The sequence below is a fragment of the Cnephaeus nilssonii genome, assembly GCF_951640355.1.
Source record: "Cnephaeus nilssonii genome assembly, chromosome: 5".
NCBI classification, from domain to species: Eukaryota; Metazoa; Chordata; class Mammalia; order Chiroptera; family Vespertilionidae; genus Cnephaeus; species Cnephaeus nilssonii.
The window spans coordinates 108,052,254-108,074,102 of NC_137076.1; the positions used below are offsets into that span (position 1 = coordinate 108,052,254).

General features: G+C 56.8%; 1 protein-coding gene across 1 annotated transcript in view; it reads left to right on the forward strand.

Annotated features, from left to right (window-relative positions):
• Positions 1-10,672: 10,672 nt before the first annotated feature.
• The window catches only part of GNA12 (G protein subunit alpha 12), a 41,761-nt gene continuing 30,584 nt past the window's right edge, over positions 10,673-21,849 (forward strand). Inside the window, exon 1 of the mRNA XM_079771201.1 lies at positions 10,673-11,105. Coding sequence (XP_079627327.1) covers positions 10,794-11,105 — 312 coding nt within the window. The 5' untranslated portion in view covers positions 10,673-10,793. The remainder of the gene's footprint in view (positions 11,106-21,849) is intronic.

Here is a 21,849-nt window from a genome sequence, read left to right on the forward strand (position 1 = left end):
CTCCCAGAGGAGATTTGCCAACGCTCCCCTCCTCACCCCAACGGGCCCTCAATGGGTTTTCTTGTGTGGCGTGAGCGACACCTGGTGGTTGCAGGATGGAATTTCAAGTCATGTTCAGGATGCTGGGGACACCCCCAGCCGGACCCGCCCTTCTCCGGGCAAAGGCGAGACCACCCCCTGAGCTTAGCGGTGGCCCAGCAGGTGCGGGAAGACTCGGGACAGCGGCAGTGAGGGCAGCTGTTGGGCCACACCTCCCAGCCAGGTGCCCATCATTCATTCATTCATTCGTTCGTTCGTTCATCCCCCAAACAGGTATTAAGCGCCCACTGCACGCCGAGCATTCGGGACAGAGGGATGAACCCAAGGGTCACGCGCGGGTTTCCGAGCTTACGCCACAGTAGGGCGGCGCTAGCAGGCGTGTGAGGAATGGGATACTTTCAGTGTCGGCGCCCCGAGGGTTCAGGGGTGGAGCCCAAATCCTCCTTCTCAGGCCTTCCGTGAACCTCACGTCAGCCTCACCTCCCAACGCTCACCTCGACACGGGCCCTGAACCCCAACCTCACGGGGCACCTGCAGGCCCTGGTGAGCAGGTGCGGGCCAGGCCTCAGGGCTTTGCACATGCCGTTCCCTCTGGCTGCAGTGCCCTTCCCACCTCATCCCCGTGACAAACCCCGCTTGCCCTTTTATAACAAAATCAAGGGCCACCTCTTCCATGAAGCCTCCCCTGATACTCCACAGGCAGAATCAGCCCCCGCCCCGTGGTTTGTGCACCGTGTATGAGCCCTGACAGAAGGCCGGAAAGTCGAGTGATTGTCAACACGGGACTTGGAGCCGGGGGACCCAGACTCTGCTGCTGCCTACCTGCGTGACCTCGGGCAGGTGTTTAACCTTCCGCAGCCTCCCACTCCTCGCCGGTGAAAAGCAGGACGTGTAATAACCCGCTCCTCCTCGTTGCAAGACTTCAAAGCGTGGCGGTCAGGAAAGGGCTCGCACGGAGAACACGGGGAAGGTAGCCCGCCGGCTGCTGTCACCGTGCCCAGAGGCCCCGAGCGCTGTGTGCCCTCGGCCTCCCCACGAGACTCGGGGTGTCTTGCTGTGTCTTGCAGGGAGCGGGCCTTTTCCTGGGGCCCCGAATTGTGGTCTGGACCCCCAGCTGGAGGCAGAGGGGGTTGGGGTCCCGCCAGCAGCCAAAGGGGTGCCTTCTCAGAGCTGAAGAGGGGGCCAAAGGCTCCCGCCACCTCCCACCCCCACCCCCAGCCGCGCAACAGGAGCCACCCAGGAGGCAGAGGGGGCAGGGAGCGGGTGGGGGTGGGCGGTGAAGAATGAAGAGACACTCGGTTTGGGGGTTCCCTGCCCTGCCCCCCGCCCCCCAGACCCAGCAGAGAGGGAAGAAGGGGAGGAGGCACTGGTCCCCTGTCCCTGCCTCTTGCAAGGCTGGGCTGCTCTGCGGGAGGGGACAAGGCGAACGTGAAATTGGATTTGAGAGGGAAGTTTTAGATTCAGCCAGACCAGGCTTTTTATGGCCCCAAAGTGCCCGGGAAATGACAGAGTCGGCCTGCGCCCGGGGAAGGGACCGGAAGCGAGACTGGAAGGAGCAAGGCCTAAGGCCGTGAATCGCCAGGGAAAACTGACCCATTTCCTGTGCATCCGGAGAGGCCAGGGGTTCGCCAACAGCCGCTGCTCCCGGGGCCTGGGGCGAGCGGGGCCCAGCCCAGGCCTGAGCCTGGTCCCTCCCTCCGTCCCTCCTCCGGCAGGAGTTCCCTGCCCCACACACGCTCCCCTGAGGGTCTGGGCCCCCGGCTGCCCCAGCGCCAGGCTCTCGGCAGACTCTGCGTGCTCAGGAGCGCCCTGGCCTGGCTGCAGGCTCTGAGCTGCCATCTGAGGTTCCCAGCGCCGCTCGAACAAGGGGCCGTTTTGCACGGGGCCCCCCAAATCATGTAGCTGGTCCTGGGATGGCTCCTTGCTTCCCACGGGCACCGTCTGGGGTCTCTGACGTGGGGCAGGCTCCCCACTCTTGTCCTTCCCCAGGAGGCTCTGAGCCCACCCCAGGAGGCTGTGTGCCCGTGAGCTCTGAGGGCCTCGGCCTGCACGGGCCACGGGGACAGGGGCCCAGAGAGCAGGGGGGGGGGGGGGCGCCGTCAGCGCAGGTCTGCACACTCCAGGGGGGGGGACGAGGAGGGCGGGGCTCCGGCTGAGAAAGATGAGGAAGGCAGGCAGGACTTGCAGGCGGCTGGGGGGGGCTGGGGGGGGGGGGAGGTGGGGGGCGGCGGGACAGACCACACCAGGAATAAAGTCAGCAAAGCACTGAGCACCTCCCAGGTCCCAGACACGCGCTAAGTTCCAAGCTCGGTGATTTCATCTGCATTTTACAGAACAGGAAACTGAGGCACGGAGGGGTACGCACCTTGTCTGAGAGCCAGCCGGCCGGGAGTGGCAGAGCCCGGGCGAGGCCAGGCCCCACGTTGTTGCCTGGGTGTCTTCCCGACGTTGTCGCTAACCTTTGCAATGACTCCACGGGACTCAGTAACACTGACCCGACGCCAGGGTGACGCCACCGTGTGGTGGTACCTCCGGCCCCTTTGTCGGAGGGGCAACGTGGTCTCTCTCAGTTTGGGGGTCGCCAGAGAAGCAGAAACAACACAAGAGTGTGTGTCTATAATGTTATGTAATACACTAGAGGCCCGGCGCACGAAATTGGTGCGTGGGTGCGGTCCCTAGGCCTGGCCTGTGATCAGGACCATCTTCCCCAGCTGCCAGCAGCCAGCCCCGCCCCCTGCCACCACCCACCCCCGGTTCCCCATTTGCCATCGGGTGATCAGTGCCTGACAACCGGGGGAAGGGACCAAGAGGTCGGCTGTTCCCGCCCGCTCGATGGCCCCACCCCCGCAGCAGGTGGCCAGCAGGCGATCGGGGCCTGCCGGCCGGGGAAAGGGACCAACAGGTGGTCAGTGCGCCTCATAGTGACGTCCAGCGGTCGTCCTGCCGTTGGGGTCAATTTGCATATCACCCTTTTGTTAGATAGGATAGCATACATAGGCTGTGGTATAGCAGTGATATATATCCAGAAACTCAGGCCACGTTTCCGTATGTCAAGAGATTTTTTTAAGACATTGGCTCCTGGGACTGTGGGGCTGGCCAGTCAGGAACCTGGGGCCTCCGGCAGCCGGAGACTCGGGCGGGACCTGCAGTCTTGAGGCGGAATGTTTTCTTCTCTGGGAAACTTCAGTTTTTGCTCGTAAGGCCCTTCAACTGTTGGACGAGGCCCACCCACACCACTGAGGGTCATGTCCTTAAAGTCAGCTGATCGCAAGTGTTAACCGCATCTACGGGACACCCAGCGCCACAGCGACTGCTGGTTGATGTTTGATTCAGTCGCTGGGGACCTGAGCCCAGCCAACCCCACACGAAACTGACCAACCCGGGGCGTGACCCCTGGGCTGCGCTGGGCTGCAAGTCCCTGCCAGGCTGTCCTGTGGTCGCCAGTGCCAACCCTCAGCCTCCTTCCCTTCCCTCTGCTCCGTGGCCGCCGTGTTCGAGGCGGGGGCTGCGGGAAGCGGGGTCCTGGGTCCTGGAGTGAGGTCACATGGAAGGGACCTGCCAAACAGTCGTGACGGACTTGGGAGCCAGACGTCCATTGTGGGTTCAGGAGCCTTTTGTGAAGCTAAGCTACAGCGAAAGAAACGGGGTCCCTCTGCGTCACATGCATTTGCGTATCCCTGACGGACTGGCTGCTGCCGCCTGAGCGTCCCCAAGGCAGCCCGGCCCTCGCCTGAGCCGCACGGACCAGGTAGGAAAGGCCCCAGGCGTTGCTGCCAAGGATGGACCGATAACACCCCCTGCGGTGTTTGAGCCCTGATCCATCGGAGCCTGAGCGAGAGGCCAGCCCGTTGCCGGCCTGCTGACTTCTTCTCAGAACTGCTGACTGCTCGTCCCTATGCATGTTCTCCTCAGGGGCTTGGGGGACAGAGAAGTAGAACCCAGGTCCAAACAGGGAAGTGCCTCAGCCCGTGATCCTGGTCCCACGACCTCACTTCCTTAAAAACATGCTGACTCCGGGTGAGTAGTTAGCCAGCCCCGGCAGCACCCTGGAGAGTCCCCTTGTCCACTCTCCAGAGAAGTGACAAAGCTCATGTTAAAGAGAGGGCCCTCTGCACCCTGGGGACTGTGCCTGCCACCCACCCACCCATCGACTCATTTTTCTAATCACCCACCCATCCACTCACCCACCCACTCATCCATTCATCCATCCATCCATCCATCTATTCACTCACCACCCATCCATCCATCCATCCACTCATCCATCCACCAATACATCCATCCATCCACCCATCCCCCATCCATCCACTCTTCCACCCATCCACCCACTCATCCACCCATCCATTCATCCACCCATCCATTCATCCATCCACCCATCTACTCATCCACCCACCCATCCACCCATCCACTCATCACCCATCCATCCACCCATCCATCCACCATCCACCCATCCATCCACTCATTCACCCATCCATCTACCCATCCACTCATCCATCCACCCATCCATCTACCCATCCACTCATCCACCTACTCATCCATCCATCCATCCACCAACCCATCCATTCATTCATCCACCCATCCATCACCCATCCAGTCATCTACCCATCAACCCATCCATCCATCATCCACCCACCCACCCACCCATCTATCCACCCAACTATCTATCCATCTATCCATCCATCCATCTACCTAACCACCCATCCATCCATTCATCCATCCATTCATCCATCATTCTTTCATCTTTCCTCACTCCCTTCTTCCCTTCCTTCCTTCCCCCCATCTACCCAGCAAACAATGATTGAGTGCCTACTGTGTACAGGTACAGGGGCTCCAGCCCTCCCTAAAGAGACCCACACCCTACCTCATGGATTCCGCATATAATCACACAAATGGTTTCGAATGTGACCCACGCTGGGTAAGGAAAGGATGGGCCTGGGAGAGAAGATCGTGGGGGCGGGGCCTGGTTTGGTGGGGTGAGGTTGGGAAGTTTGGGGTGAGCAAAGCCTTTCCTGAGGAAGTACCATGTGAGCTTAGCGCTAAGGTGAGAGCCTGGGAGAGAATTGAGGGCAGTTTCCCGGGCTGCGGGGACACCTGGGGCCAGGCCCTGAGGCAACAGCAATCTCTCCCTGCTTGTGGGGACGCAGGAAGGACGGGATGGTGACCTTATTCTTAGTCACCACTCAGGGGGGCTGCGTGGGGAGCACGGGCGCCCGGTGAGGACGGAAGACCGGACTCAGATTCTGGTGTCGCCACTTGTTCAGTATGCTTTCGGGCAAAGACTCGACATTTCGGTCCGCTTGACTTCTGTAACATGAAGATAATAAAAGTGACAATAATAGTGATAATTAATATGTATTGTTCTCTTACTGTGTGTCGTTCTCCTTAGGACTGTACGTGCTACCTCATTTCGTTTTTACTGATTTCAACCTTGTGCTATCATAGTGCCATTGTGACACCCACTTTACAGATGAGGGAAAGTGAGGCACCGTGAGTGAAGCAATTCGCTCAAGGTCATCCACCCTGCAGAGGACAGGCCAGGGCTCCGAGCAGGCCGCCGGGCCCCAGAGCCCTGCTCGCGACAGTCCGACCGCGTTGCCGGAGGGAGGCTGTATGCGGAGGGTAAATCAGATTACGGGGCAGTGACACACACCACCAGGATCTTTTCACCGCGGTGCAGTAACACGCCATCTAACAAGCTGGCTGTTTACTTAGAAGGTGTATTCTTAATTTCTGTAACTTTGGGCTTTGCAGAAGAAGTATTTATGTTCATGATATCAAAGGTAATTGCAACACGGTCAGAGAATGTGGTTGGTATGATATTAATTCTTTAAAATGCAGCGACGCTTGCTTTGTGGCCTATTCTGTGGTCATTGGTGGTTGTTGTTTGGTGTTAATCCTCACCTGAGGTTATTTTTTCCGTTGCTTTTCAGAGAGAGAGAGTGGACAGGAGGGTGAGAGGAGGGGAGAGAGGGGAATAAAAACATCGATGTGAGAGAGACACATCCATCAGTTGCCTCCCACACCTGGGGAGCGAACCTGAAACCCAGGTACGTGCCCTTGACCAGGAATCGAACCCGTGGCCCTTCAGTGTGCAGGCCGGTGCCCTAACCATTGAGCAACACCGGCCAGGGCTCTTGTGGTCGATTTTCTTAAAATGTCCCTTGGATTTCAGCAGAACGTGTACCCTCTCATTATTGGGCTCGCTGCTCAATGTATGTTCCGTAGGCCACGCGTGTTCACTGTTGCGGGAGAAGTGTGTGCCACCCGCACCCTCACCCCGCCCTCCGTGACGGCTGATTCTTCGGTGTCTCCTCGAGGTTCGCCCACTTCCTCGCCGTCAGCATGGGAGGCTGTGCAATTAGCTGCGTGAGCGCTTAGACGCGTTGCATCTTACCAGCGGATGAACCTTTCACCGCACGAAAGGGCGCGTTGTCACCCGTCTTGCTTTGGACTTCACCTCTGTTTCGTCTCCTGTTCACGTCGTGTGCCTGGTAGATCTCTCCCCACTCTTCCTTTTTCTTTGATCTTTTCTGGGTCGGTAGGTACGTTCTTTCTAAGCAAGTAGCTGAGCCCTGCTTTCGTTGTCTCTAGTCTGACAGTCTTCATCTGTCACCATTGCGACCCGTTTACATTTACCTTGGTGAGTCATAGCCTGGGGTTCGTTTCCATCTTCTCGTTTTGCCCAGGTTCTCCCGTTTTCTTTATTTTTTTGCATTCTGCGCATTGACTGATTTTTTTAATATATTTTATTGATTTTTTACAGAGAGGAAGGGAGAGGGAAAGAGAGTTAGAAACATTGATGGGAGAGAAACATCGATCAGCTGCCTCCTGCACACCCCCTACTGGGGATGTGCCCACCACCAAGGTACATGCCCTTGACCGGAATCGAACCCGGGACCCTTTAGTCTGCAGGCAGACGCTCTATCCACTGAGCCAAACTGGTTAGGGCGCGTTGATTGATTTTTGTTCCCTCATTCCTCTTGCCCCCTCTGCTCACGTGGAATTCATTCACTCTATTTCTCTTCTTTTCATGTTCACCCTAAAAATTTTAACATGACTATGTAACTCAACAAAGTTGAACATTAATCAAAAATATTTATTCTCCTCGTAAATAATTCAAAGATCTAATTATGGTTGCCCCTCCTGACATGTATATGCCTTTTGCGTCCTATTATTGTAACTCTATTTTTTCTTAACTCCGCACATTAAAGCTATCGGTGTTGGGTGCGGTCAGTAAGCGTTACCTATCTGTCCACGAAGTAGCCCTGTCCCCTTTGGTAGGGCAGACCTTCCTTGTGAGATGACTTTCCCGCGGCACGCCGTGTCAGGTCGCCAGGGCTGGCGTAACAAAGCACCCAGGCTGGGTGATGCAGCGACAGAACTTCACTTTCTAACCAAGCTGGAGGCTAGAAGCCAGGACCCAGGCGTCGGCAGGGTCAGTTTCTCCTGCAGCCGAGCCCGCTCCTACGCTCATAGAGGGCCGTCCTCCCCACGTCCTCACATGGTCTACCTTCTGCCGTGTCTGTGTTCAAATCCCCTTTTCTTACGAGGACACCAATCATATAGGATCGAAGCCCACCCTAGAGACCTCATCACTTCTTTAAAGTCCTGTCTCCAAATACAGTGACATTGTGAGGTGCTGGGGGCTAGGGCTTCCACCTATGAATTTGGGAAAGGAGGCGCAATTCAGCCCTTTATACACAATATACACTGAGTGGCCAGATTATGATGATCTCTGAACGCATAATAATCTGGCCACTCAGTGTATATCCTATATAATAATCCTATATAATAAAAGGCTAATATGCAAATTGTCCCCTCGACCAGGAGCTCAACCAGCAGGCAGGCCAGCCAACCGCCCATGTTCTCTCCCCCTGGCCAGGCTGGCCGGACACCACACATGCACGAATTCATGCACCGGGCCCCTAATATATACACACACACACACACACACACACACACACACACACACACACACACTGAGTGGCCAGATTATTATGCGTTCAGAGATCATCATCATCTGGCCACTCGGTGTATATGTTAGAGATTCCTCCTCTAGCGTTCCTGCCTCTTAGCCTATCTTTGTATTGGATTCCGGGTAATTTTTTTCAGATCTGTATTTCAGTGTATTCTCTTCATCTGTGTCTGAGTCTGCACCGTAACGTATCTATTACGTTTCTACTTCGATCATCACAGCTTTCATTTTCAGATGTGGTGTTTGGTCCTTTCTCACCTCCCCGCTCAAGTGTTTTCTGAACCACCTTCACTTCTTTCAGCTGCGTGGGGGCTAACGCTGGTCCACGGCTGAATCCCACAGGCCCCTCCTCGGTGGCCTTCGAGGCCTCTGCACGCTCTCTCTTGTTCTCCCAGACAACCAGCGTTTAACTTTCCTGTGGAAGACCATTTTCACAAAGAAACCAAACTTTTTCCATCGCTTTGAAGGATGACAAAGGACTGCATAAAGCCTTGACACTAATTCTCGATTCTCGGGCAGGAACTAGGGACTCACTCACCTGCACGCGCCGGTGACTTGTGCGGTCTGGTGCCCGAACTGAAGTGTACGTGTCTTCCTTTCTGTCTGTTTTTGTTTTTTAATCGTCCCCCGAGGACACTTTTCCATTGATTTTTCAAGAGAGTGGACGAGAGAGGGAAAGACAGAGAGAAATATCAATGTGAGGAAGACATATTGACTGGTTGCCTCCTGCACGAGCCCTGACCAAGGCCCGGGCCCGGGGAGAAGCCCACAACTGAGGTACATGCCCTTGACCAGAATCGACCCCAGGACCCTTCAGTCCGCAGGCCGATGCTCTCTCCACTGAGCCAAACTGGCTAGGGCTGAAATGTACGTTCCTTGATTCAAAGGTTGCATTTTATCGGTCTTCAGATTCCTCTCCCGCAGCCCTCAGCGCCTGGCATTTTCATAGCTATGCAAAAAACATCTGTAGAACTGAGTGAGGTCACACCCGCTCATGGTTTCTGGTGCTCCCACCCCACCCATCCAGTGCACGCAGGGTGGAGAGGGCAGGGTCCGAACCGGCCCTTGATGGCACCTCGGCTAAGTCCTCTGTGGCTGGCCTTTATCTCACACCTGTTCACGGCGAGGGGGGTGGACAGGACGATCTTTCAGGCCCGTTCCGTTAATCCAACAAGGTGGCCCCGAGGCTGAGGCGGCCTTGGTAAGAACACCCGACTCTCAACCTGCAAATGCCGCCCGCTTACAAGATCACAACGCGAAGGACAGCCAGTCACCAACAATCCACTCGTTTCCAAGCTGTCGCCAATCAAACGACCCCCTTTCTCTGCCCCGAGCTCCCTCTAGGAAGTCTTTGTCCTGCGCCCGTCCTGGGGCAGAGCCCCTATTCCGTTTGGCACTGCCGGACGGGAATCGATTTGTGCTCAAACTCTTAAAATTCTCAATATGCCACAGTTTACCTTTCAACAGACCGAGGCTCCCCAGTCTGGCCAGTCACCTGGAGGTGAAGAGAGACTGGGATTCTCAGGAGCTTGACTCACACTAAGACTCAGTCATAAGATGAGCCAACGCTTAGCAGGAACGAACTTGGACCCGGGCACTGTGCTACGGGTTGTACAAGTTCATGCTCTCGGTTCATAGCTTCAAGCCATGTGAGGTAGTTGCTATCATTCCGGCGTAGCTCGGTTGCTTGAGTGTTGAGCCATGAACCAAGAGGGGTCATGGTTCAATTCCCCGTCAGGGCACATGACCGGGTTGCAGGCCTGGTCTCAGGTAGGGGGTGTGCAGGAGGCCGCCCATCAATGATGTTTCTCCCATCATTGATGTTTCTATCGCTCCCTCTCCCTTCCTCTCTCTCTAAAAAATCAATAAAAACATTAACTTAAACACACACACACACACACACACACACACACATATGGGGGAGAAGGAGGTTATTCGACTAGTCAACGAGCACGGGGTCCAGTGCAGGTTCCGGTTCTGACCCAGCAGCGCCGGGCCCCGCTCCCCGTCACTGCGCTGCAGAGGGCTGGGAGGCTCTGGGGGCTGATGGTTGGCAGCTCTGAGGAAAGCCGCCGGAGCCAGGCCGCTCTCAAAGGGTGCATTTGTCTGAAATGTACGGCCCATCCCCCTCCGCCGTTCCTGGAGGAAAATGGTTTAGGAACAGCTGTCTCTCCAAACACAGGTCCGGCAGCAGGTGACCCTCTCATCGGCATTCCCCAGCTTTCGGGCAGCACGGAGCGAAAAACTGCAAAGCTCCGGGTCTCCCAGGTTGGTCCCATCTGGGAATCCAGGGCGACTTTCTGTACACCTGGCACTTCTGGTCCCGCCCCATTTCGCAAAACCCCCAATCCCAGACACTTTCGCCGTGATTGACGTGATCCCGGAGCAATTACCATTGGTCATGGCGGACGGCCACTCCGCCTCCCCGATGACCCCGCCTCCCTTTCATTCTGAAAGAAAGAACCTCAGCCCGGACGTCCAATGAGAAGCGCCTCCACCCCAAAGATCCCGCCTCTTTCGGCTCCGACCACGCCCCAAAAGCCGGAGGGATGCCCGCCTTTCGGCGTGGCACGGGCCAATCGGAGGGCGCGTTCGTCCGTATGGGAGGCAGCCGGCCCAATCCCCGGGCCCCGGGCCGCGTCGCCCCGCCCCTCCGCCGGGGCCAAGCGGCGGGCGAGAGCGGGCCTCCGGGCGGCGACGGCGGCGGACGCGGCCTGAGGGAGCGGCCGGCTGCCGCGCGGGGCTCGCCTCGCCCGCAGCGGGGTCCATGGCCTGAGCGGCCATGTCCGGCGTGGTGCGGACCCTCAGCCGCTGCCTGCTGCCGGCCGAGGCCGGCGGGGGCCGCGAGCGCAGGGCGGGCGGCAGCGGGGCCCGCGACGCGGAGCGCGAGGCGCGGCGGCGCAGCCGGGACATCGACGCGGGGCTGGCCCGCGAGCGGCGCGCCGTGCGGCGCCTCGTCAAGATCCTGCTGCTGGGCGCGGGCGAGAGCGGCAAGTCCACCTTCCTCAAGCAGATGCGCATCATCCACGGCCGCGAGTTCGACCAGAAGGCGCTGCTCGAGTTCCGCGACACCATCTTCGACAACATCCTCAAGGTGCGTGCGTGCCCGCGCCCGCCCGCCCGCACCCCTGCGCCCAGGTGCGCCCAGGTGCGCGCAGGTGCGGCCCCGCGGACCGCGGCGCCCGCCCGGGACCACCGCCCGGCCCTGGGCTGCCCCCTGGCGTGGCACAGCCCCCTCCCTGCGGCCACGTGCCCCCGTGTTGGGGAGCCGGCCGGGGATGCGCGCCCCGTCTGCCCGGCGGCGTGGGGGCTCCCGTAGGGGCCTGGGGACGGTGGGAGCGGGAAAGCTGGCCAGCTTCTGGGGGCCGGAGGGGCGGGGTCTCGGCGGTGGGGAGGCCCCTGGACCGGGCCGAGGGCGCGCCCCTCCGCGGTGGCAGCGGCGCGGTGCCCGGTCCAGCCGGGGAGCCAGCCCTGCCCTCCCCTCCCGGTGAGTGTAGACGAGCGCCGGGAACACAGAGGCGTCGGGGCCGCAGCCTCAGTTCTGAGCTGTTGATCAGGAAAGTGCCAACCGTGTCCCGAGTGGAGGACAGTAGGGCGCCTGGACGCCCCCACTTCACCAGCGACCGAACGCCGGGCCGCCCGTCTCACCGGGGCCCCTGCCGCCCAGACGAGGTGTCACTAGGTTAGAACTGGAGCGCGGGTCTTCCCAAAGCAGCCACGGCCGCGTCCGGCTGAGGATGCGCCCCCTCGCCTCCCTCTGCTGCGCTAATTGCTTTGTTTGTTTGCGTGGGATACAGTTGCATCCCTGCGTTGCCATTTTTAATGCACGTCTCAGGTGCTGTGGAATCTCCAGGTCCTTCCGTCTCTTGCCCGATTTTATTCCTTACAATTTATCTGAGGGGAAAACACACACACACACACAAACCTATGGAGTCCACAGAGTCTGGGTTCTGGTGTCACCCTGAGCCTGTGGCTAAAGGGCCCTGAAGCCCCCGGACCTGGAGGAACCCGCTCCGGACCGCCCCGGGGTACGGGCATTTCCCTTTATTCAGTTTCTCATCTTCACCACCCTGCCCCGGCCTGGTGTGTGGGAACCAAATTACAGGTTGAGGAACAGCTGTCTGGAAGCGGAGGTAGAGGGCTGCCTGGGGGCTGGGTTTTGAGGTGCCCGGGGGACGTTAAAGTGAGCAAAGCGGGGAGCTCCCTCCCGGCACATTTCCCCTTCTGCACCCCCAGGAAGCTTCTGGTCTGGTGCCTCCTGGCCGGGCCTGGGTGCTGGGATCCTGGGACCCTAGGCTGCACACGCCCAGGCCCGCATCCGGAGTCTCGCACCCGCATCCCCACGGTGGGTGCCTGTGACTGAACTGTTTCACTGTCGCAGAAACAGCCCTTTTAGGATCGGGCGGGAAGGGGATGACCTGAGGGCTAAAACCTCCCCTTCCCTCTTCACCTCCTTCCAAAGCCTGTGAGTCAGCGCTGGCCGCGGCTCCCCAGGCTCCGAAGGCCGGGTGCCCGGGGCGATTCCGGGACCCGTGTGTTTGAAATTCCCCTCATCCTCCCTCCGGGGTGCAGTGCACTTGACTGCCTTGCTGAGCCCCGGCCAGGCTTCCTTTCGCTGCTCTCTGGCCTCCAAACCAGGCACAGAGGTTCGGCCACTGTCTCCTCGTTTCTTTAAACTCAGAGGCAGAGAAGATATTTTGAAAAACATAGACTCTCCCGTCTGGATCGGTGTTGAAATGTGTTTAGAAAACTCGGTCGAAGCTTTTCCCGATGCACAGAAACATTAGCTTGACTGACTTAGCAACAGAAACGGGACTGGTGAACCAACACCCTTTCTCCTTCCCACGTTTTTCACTGATTGTATGAAGCTCACTCTGCTTCTTGTGACTATTTCAGTAACTCGTTAGAAAGTCGGCTCCCGTCCTAAAACCAAAAATGGCCCTCCCCCACCCCTGCTGGGACAGATCCCTTTGGGAAGAGACGTGGGGTGGCTTCACGGTGGACAGTTGAATGACGCCGTTCAGAAGCGTATCTGTGCCTCAGGAAGGTCTCGTGGCCACAGGCTGTTTGTTTTTAAAGCACTAGCTGTGCGCCATGCTCACTGCCAGGCATCTGCCGCCCATAGCCCTTCGGATGGCTTTGTCCCATCTGGTCAGGAGGATTTGGAGATGCGGGTTAAAATTCAAGGTCAGTTTCCTAATTAGTAGGTGGCAGAGCTGGGAACCTGGTCTTATTTTTTTTTTTAACTTTGAATTTTGAGATAATCACAGTGTCCTATGCAGTTGGGAGAAATAACACAGAGACCCCGTGTCCCCTCCGCCTAGTCCGCCTCCATGGAAGCGTCTTGCGAAACTGCAGTGCAGTGTTGCAGCGGGATAGTGACGTGGGGAAAGGTACAGAACATTCCCTCACCTAAAGGACGCCTCATGTTGCCTTTTATAGCCACTCCCTGCCCTGGCACTGACCTGCCTGCTCTCCGATTGCTTCTGTCACTTGAAGAATACTGTACACGTGAAATCATGCAAAATGTGATCTTTTAGAATTGGCTTTTATCACTCAGCTTAACTCCCTGGGGCAGTGGTCGACAAACTGCGGCTCGTGAGCCGCATGCGGCTCTTTGGCCCCTTGAGTGTGGCTCTTCCACAAAATACCACGTGCGGGCGCACACGTACAGTGCGATTGAAACTTCGTGGCCCATGCGCAGAAGTTGGTTTTCGGCTCTCAAAAGAAATTTCAATCGTTGTACTGTTGATATTTGGCTCTGTTGACTAATGAGTTTGCCAACCACTGCCCTGGGGATTCACGCAAGTTGTCTCATGTATCAGTAATCATTCGTTCTGCTTTTTGATTGCTGAGCAGCATCCATGGTCTGGATTTAGCACGGTGCACCATTTACCTGTTGGGGAACATCTGGGTCACTTCCCACTTCTGTACCTGTTTCAGTGTGTACATCAATTTTCGTGTATCTGGGATAAAATCGGTCAGTTGTATGGTAGCTGCATGTTAGTGTTGTTTTTTAGTTTTCAGTGATTTTCTTTTTATTTATTTATGTTTTTTGTTAGTCCTCACCTGAGGATATTTTTCCATTGATTTTTTTTAAAATATTTTTTTATTGATTTTAAAGAGGAAGGGAGAGGGAGAGAGAGAGAAACATCAATGATGAGAGAGTCATGGATGGGCTGCCTCCTGCATACCCCCCACTCGAGATCAAGCCCACAACCTGGGCGTGTGCCCTGACTGGGAACCTAACTGTGACCTCCTGGTTCATAGGTCAGCGCTCAACCGCTGAGCCACGCCGGCCGGGCTGCCTGTTCAGTTTTGTAAGGACACTGTTTGCAAAGCGGCCGCACCATTGTACTCTCACCAGCCCCGCGGGAGCGAGCCGGCTGCTCCGCACTCGCGCCGGCTTCTTTAGTCCAGCGTGTGCAGGTGTGTGCGTGCTGCCGCGCTGCTGTCTGATCGCATGTCCCTCTTGGGTAGCGGTGTTGAACCCCTTTCCGTGAGCTCGGTGCCACCCGGCACCGATACCGTCTGTGGTTTGCATGTATTTTCTCCCAGTCTGTATAGGGTTACTTTTCATCCACTCGACTTTCCGGGAGCCAAGTTTTCACTTTTAATGAGGTTCGTTTCACCAGTTTTTCCCTTTATGGCTCATGCTTTTGATGTCAAGTCTCAAAACACTTCGTCTAGCCACAGATCCCAAAGATTTCCTATTTTTTTCTAAAGGTTTTGTAGTTTTACATATTGCATTTAAGTCCCTGGTCCATTTTGAATTAATATTTGCATAAGGTGAAGGTTTTTTGTGTGTCTTTTTTGGCCTATGTATATTAAGTTGTTCCAGCAACATCTGTTGAAAAGACTGTCTTTCTTCCATCGACTTGCGTTTGCACCTTAGTCAAAAGTCAGTGGGGTCGGCCCTGGCCCGGCAGCCCAGTTGATTGGAGCATTGTCCCGATAGGTCATGGTTGCTGGTTCAGTCCCCAGTCAGGGCACATATAAGAATCAGCCAATGAAGGAATAAATGAATGGAACAAAAAAATCAATGTTTCTTCATCCATCCCCCCCCCCTTCCTCCCTCCCTCTCTCTCTCTCTCAAAAATCAATAACTTAAAATTTTTTAAAAAATCAGTATGGGGCCCTGATCGGTTTGGCTCAGTGGATAGAGCGTCGGCCTGCGGACTGAAGGGTCACAGGTTTGATTCCAGTCAAGGGCACGTACCTTGGTTGTGGTCATATCCCTGGTAGGAGGTGTGCAGGAGGCAGCTGGTCGATGTTTCTCTCTCATCGATGTTTCCAACTCTCTATCCCTCTTCCTTCCTCTCTGTAAAAAACCAATAAAATAAAATATTTTTAAAAATCAGTATGGGTCTATTTCTGGGTTCTCTGTTCCACCCACTGATCTGTCTGTCTCTCATCTGCCAACATCACACTGTGTTGATCGCTGTAGCCATATAGTAGGCCTTAATATAGATAAAAACAATTCAAGATTTCTTAGTTATTCCCGGGACTCTGCCTTTCCTTATAAATTCTAGAATAAGTTTGTCTATGTCTATATTTTAAAAAAAAAACTTTGCTTGGATTTTTATAGCAATTGCATTAAAACTACAGGTCAGTTTGGAGAGAATAGACATCTCTGTTGTGGTGAGTCTCACCGTCCATGAACATGGTATGTCTTCATTGAGAAGGTCATCTCTGATCAGCATTTTGTGATCGTCAGCCTATGGATCCTGCATGGGTTTTGTTACATTTGTACTAAAGTATTTCGTCTCCTTTGGAGCCGTTTTAAAGGATACTCTGTGCTTTTCTTTTCCATTTCCAAATGCTCGTCGTTAGTACCGCAATGGGACTGATGTTTGTGTCTCAGTCTTGTGTCCTGTGACTTGGGGAATATACTTATTGGTTCCAAGGCTTTTTATTTCATAGGTTCTTCTTTATGTTTTTTTCTATCTTCAATTGCATTTATTCCTACTCTTTATCATTTCCTTCCTTCTACTTCCTTTGGGTTTATTTCGCTCTTTTTTTCCTAGTTTCCTGAGGTAGAGACTTGGTTTGCTTATTTGAGACATTTCCTCTCTTCTGCTGTAAGCATCCTAAGTGCTGTAACTTCCCTCCTCAGCACCGCTTTCGCCACGCCCACGTGTTTTTATATGCGGTGTTTTCATTTTTAGTTGGATTCATGTGCGTGTTGATTGCTTTTGCGATGTCTTCTTTGACCCTCAGGTAACTTAGAGGCGTCGTTGCTTCTGAGAGTTGATGGGGTTTCCTGCCGCCTTTGTTACCGAGTTCTCTGACTCCGTCGTGGTCCGAGAACTCTGTGTGGTTTCGTTTCTTTTAAGTTGGTCTGTATTCTGTGCGCCTGTGTCTGGGAATGGTCCATGGGAACGGGAAAAAGGTTGTTACCTGGGGAAGCGCTCTCTGTCAGTGAGATCCTGTTGGTGGGCGGTGGTGTTTTCCTGTGTCCTCGCCGATTGAGGGGTGGCAGCTGCTGAGCGTGCCGTGTCCAAGTCTCCGACTTTAACCCGGGAATAACGCGGGGGTTAGGGGTGCTGAGCCTCCACGCAGTCACTGCTGACCGAAAGCCTTACTGCTGACATGAACAGTCGATTCACACGTATTTTGTATGTTATATGCATGGTCTCCTGTATGCTAACAATAAAGTGAGCTAGAGGAAAGCACATGTGAAGAAAGCCCTAAGGAAGAGAAGGCACATTGCAGTACCTATTGGAAAAAATCCGTATGCGCGTGGATCCGCGGAGTTCAAGGCCGTGTTGTCCAAGGGTCACCTGTGTGGTGGTGGATTTGCCGACCTCTCCCCTGTAGCTCAGTCAGTGTTTGCTTTGAGCAGTTTGAGCCTCTGTCGTGTGGTGTGTAAATGTTAGGAGGATGTCTTCGGGGGGGATTGATCCTTATGTCAATACGTGACGTCCCTCTGTCTCTGGTGGTTTTCTTTGCTCTGACATCCGTCTGTCTGAACACAGCCACTGCTGTCCTGAATGCTGTGGGGGCATATGTTTTCCTCCCGTGTGCTGGTAACTGACCCACTGAGTCGTGTGAATTGAGTTTTATCGTCAGCGTGTTGTTACATCATACCATCTTTATCTGCTCTGTTCATATCCGTCCATTAGTTTGTCTATTTAGACCAGGGGTCCTCAAACTACGGCCCGCGGGCCACATGCGGCCCGCCGAGGACATTTATCCGGCCCGCCGGGTGTTTTTGCCGCCGCTGCCTGACCTGCTTAGCAGCCGACTTAGCAGTGTGCATAGGAATTTGTTCATAGTTTGTTTGTTTTTTAACTATAGTCCGGCCCTCCAACGGTCTGAGGGACAGTGAACTGGCCCCCTGTTTAAAAAGTTTGAGGACCCCTGATTTAGACCATTTACACTTGCGGTAACGTAATTATTAATACGTTGGGGCATAAGTCTCATTTTATTGTTATTATTTTTTTTATCCTCACCTGAGGATATTTTTCCCATTGATTTTTAGAGAGAATGGAAGGGAGGGGGGGGAGTCAGAGAAACATCGATGTAAGAGAGACACATCCACTGGGTGACTCCCGCACGTGTCCCGACCGGGGCTAGGGATGGATGGAGCCTGCAACCGAGGTATGTGCCCTTGACAGGAATCGAACCCTTTATCCTTCAATCGGCAGGCTGATGCCCTAACCACTGAACAAACCTGGCAAGGGCTCATTTTATTATTTTTTTATTTCTTACCTTCCTGTGGGTTATTTTTAATCCTCACCCAAGGATATTTTTCCCATTGATTTTTAGAGAGAGTGGAAGGGAGAGAAGGGGGAAAGAGAGAGAGACACATTGACCAACCGCCCCGGCTGGGAATCGAACCCGAGACCCTTCGGTCTGAGGGCTGACACGCCCACCACGGAGCACGGCCAGGGCCTCCCTGTGGGTTGTGTAAAGGTGTTTCTGTCTTTGACGATTGACTGTCGAGTGTATCAGGCCAAGCTCTGCATCGTTGTGTGGCGGTGGCTCTAGGTGTACTGGACACACATCTAGCTGGTCCCCGGGCTGGAAGCTGTGTTACGGCTTTAAGGGAAGTGTGGAAACTTCACGCCCACTCAGCTCCCTCTGCCCTCCACACATCTCAAACGTAAGTGTCCGACGTGTTTTTATTGTCCTTGGAACATTGCCTCCTGGCTTTACTGAGTCCTCAGATGGGATCAACACCCCCGAGAGCAGGCTCAGCCGCGGCCTGCCCGCCGGCCTGCTCCGAGTATCCCTTCCTGACGCTCCCGCCTCTGTCACTCTCCCCGTGGAGAACTTCCTCTCTGCGTGTGGGCTTGCCGCCAGTCCTCTCGCTCTCCTTCGCCCCGACATCTGTACCCCCGCCCTTGAAGGGCATCCTCGCCCACGGTGGAGCCCATTGCTGACACCTCTCCTGCCCACCGTGTCCTCTTGCTCAGTGGCTGGCATTTCAGCGGGGGAGGGGGCAGGGAGCGTCTGGGAGGGACCGGAAGTCTCCCTCCCGGTCCAGGACCAGGCCCTGCCTTCAGGCCGGCAGCGGGGCCTGAGTGGGAGCGGGTCGGCCCAGCGTCATCTCCTCCGGGCCCTGCCGCGGGTTATTGGAGTCTGCGAGTTGCTTTGACTTCCTGTAAATACTCCCTGTCCCTCTTCTTGTTTTTATAACCTTAGAGGTGACAGTCTCTCCCTGGTGGACGTGGCGGCCCAGGGATGGGCCGGCGGGCGCTGTGTGCCGAGGCCTCCGCAGCCAGGCTCCATCTCCGGCCCCGCCCTCACCGCGCTCGGGACGGAGCCTCTGGAACACTGAGTGTCACAGCCACTGGGAGTGAATGAACCGTCAGCTGTGTGAGCTGTTTCGGGGTCTCTGTTCCAGCCTGGGAGCCAGTGTCATGCATGTGGTTGCCTGGGTGTCCCTTTCCCCATCCGTGTGCCCCCCCCCCCGCTCCCCCCGCCCCCAGGACCTGAGTATCCACGGTTTAGGAACCTGGTGAAGGACTAGAGCATTAAAATGAGTGGCCTCCTGTTGACGCTGGAACGAGGAATCAATTTGACAGACTTTTCTGGCCTGTACCCAAGACCCTCTGCCAGGTGCTGGGGGCTCCACGGTGGGCACTGCCAGGCTCTGCCCCCGGGCACGCTGACAGCTGAGGAGACAGGCGCCCAGTGACCGGTGCCCAGTCGGATGTGTGCCAGGCTCAGTGCGCCGCAGTGGCGCACGGGGAGCAGGAGGGAGCCTGGCCGGGCATCTGGAAGAGCCTGCCGGGGGAGTGTGCCCACGCTGGCCTTTGAAGTCCGTGGGGCTCGGCAGGTGGAGGAGACACAGGGCCCGGATCGGCCCGTCTCTGCCCAGCGTCCGTGTGGTCAGGCAGGGAATTCTGATCGGAGGAGGTTCTAGACGAGACCGAGTAAAGGAGCTGGATGGAACTTTCTAGTACGCGGGGTCACGATGCATGCTAGCTGCAGACCCGTGGTCTCAGTACTCGCGCTGAGGGACGCAGTTCAGCAGCTTCTGCGTGGACCAGCCGAGGCGGTGCTGGGCTGGTGAGCTGAGGGCGTCTCCCTTCCCAGGACGGTGCTGGCCGGGTTTTCTTTGGCTGCGGCGATGGGGCTGCGGGGAAGCTCCGTGACCCGCCCGCAGCCCCTGCCCGGTTCCGGAGCACCCCGTCTCCAGGCCGCAGTGGGTTTGTGGGACGGGAGCGTCCGTGCGCCCTGGGGTCTGGGAGAGCACCCGGGGTGGGTTGCCTGTTGGCAAATCTCATTTCAGCGGGCAGGTCCACTGTTACCGGTGGGCACACGGCTGGTCTCTCAGTCATGCAAACCCCACCCTTGCCATCGGTTAAAAACCCAGAGAGACCCGCTGGCTGTTTGGGGGTTCAGAGCACATGACGTTTGGTCTCCAGCTTTCGGGGTGACATGTTGATTGTTTCACCAAATCTGTCTTGGGGGGCAGGTTGCCCTCCCGCCGTCTGTCTGCTGAGGTTGGAACCCGCTGGCTTGACGCTGGCTAGTGCTGTGTGGAGGCTGGGAGCCCGTTCCTGCAGTGACACAGCTGAGTGTCGACATGGCTCTTACCGGTTTGGGTGGGACGAGGACGTACACAGGGTTATCGGGAGAGATAATTACAGGGCGGCCTCCAACCCGGGAGGCCGCGTTGTGCAACGACCTGCGCTTGGCCTGCACCACCTGGAGGCAGAGCGGCCCGGGACAGGCCGCGTCAGGCGGTGAGTCGTGTTCTCTGCAGGTAAACAAAGCGCCGGAGGCTTCTGCGTCCCTGCCGGTGGGCTGCGGAGGGGGGGGGGGGGGGGGGCGCGGCACCTGCTTCCCGCCACTGCCTGCCCTGGAGCGGGAGCAGAGCGCACGGGGTCCTGGCTGTGGCTGCTCCGCGCCTGGGGTTGTGGGCAGGGAGACGCTTGGGTCTCACACGGGGCTTGGGGCTCGGGGCTCGATGCTCACGCCGGCCCAGGCGCTCGGTCCCGGGCAGGGGTGGGAACCTTTGTTCTGCCCAGGGCCGTTGGGTATTTGTAATGTCAAGGGCCATACAAAACTGTCAGCTTGAAAATGAGCCGGCTGTCTTTGGTCAAACGTTTAGTTACCTCACCCCTGATGCCTTAGCGGGGCCAGGCCAATGACGTTGAGGCCTTAGATGGCCCGCGGGCCGCACGTCCCCCACCCTGGACTTGGGAATGGAAAGCTTCGTCAGAGAGGCCACGCCCAGCGCCCGGCGGACTGAGTCGGAACTTGTGCTGTGAGTGCAGCGCACCGGACAGGACGGGGACAGTGTGGCTGTGCGAGTACTCGCAGGTGGACAGAGGGCAGCGGATGCCCCAGGCGGAGAACGTTCCGGGCCCGGGGACAGCCCTCCCTCTGAGCTGGGCATCTGTGTCACTGTGTAGCCTGAACCTGGGCACCAGCCTGCTCAGCCGCCCTGTGCCATCAACTGGGCAGCCAGACTGACCTCCCTGGTGTGGGCCAGGTCTCAGGTCACCTGTCCACTAGACAGCTGAGCGGACACTAAGCCAGGGGACACGGAGACTCGGAGAGCCTGTGTCCTCAGTGCTAGCGCTGTGGGGCCTCGGAGGGCTGTCCGGTGGCTGGCACGGTGGCTTCCCACGAGCCCGAGTGCCTGTGCGGGACCGGCCAGCAGAGGCTCCAGCGGGTGAGGGCCGGGCCTCTGCGCTGTGCTGTGCGTGAGCTGAGTGGAGGGTGCGTGGCACTGGGCCCTCCTGTCCTGCCCATCTCCATTGGCTTCTGTGGGGATGGGAGACACGGGGGGACAGGAGCCCAGCGAAGGAGGCCACGGAGCCCGTGCACAGGGTGTGTGACCAGAGTCACTGGGGCTGGAGCTGCAGGACACGTCCTGGGGCCGCCGGTGACTCAGGCTGCTGGGAACCCATGATGAGCAGTCGTGCTCAGTGCTGGTCAGCGTGAGGGGCAGGCGTGGGCCGAGCACTTTGGGGTGCAGACTGAATTCATTTTCAAGGTTATTGTGTTCGTCTATGCGGTGTTCCACGCAAGAGACCTGACATTTACCGACGGGAAAGGGAGGAAGTACCTCAAGTCCTCTCCCTGCTGGTTTCCTGTGGCTGAAGGAGAGGCGTGGCCGTGCAGGTTTACAGCACTGTGCGCGGGGCTCTTAGTGTATTTTATTTCAGAGAGAGAGGGAGGGGGAGGGAGAGAGAAGCATTGGTGTGCGAGCGGAGCACGGCCAGCGGCCTCCTGCACCCCAACACCGGGGATCGAACCTGCAGCCCCGCATGCGCCCTGACCGGGGATCGAACCAGCACCTGTGAGTGCTCGGGACGGAGCCCCCGGGCAGGCTGAGGAGGGCCACCCCCGGCACTCAGTGTCGTACCAGGCAT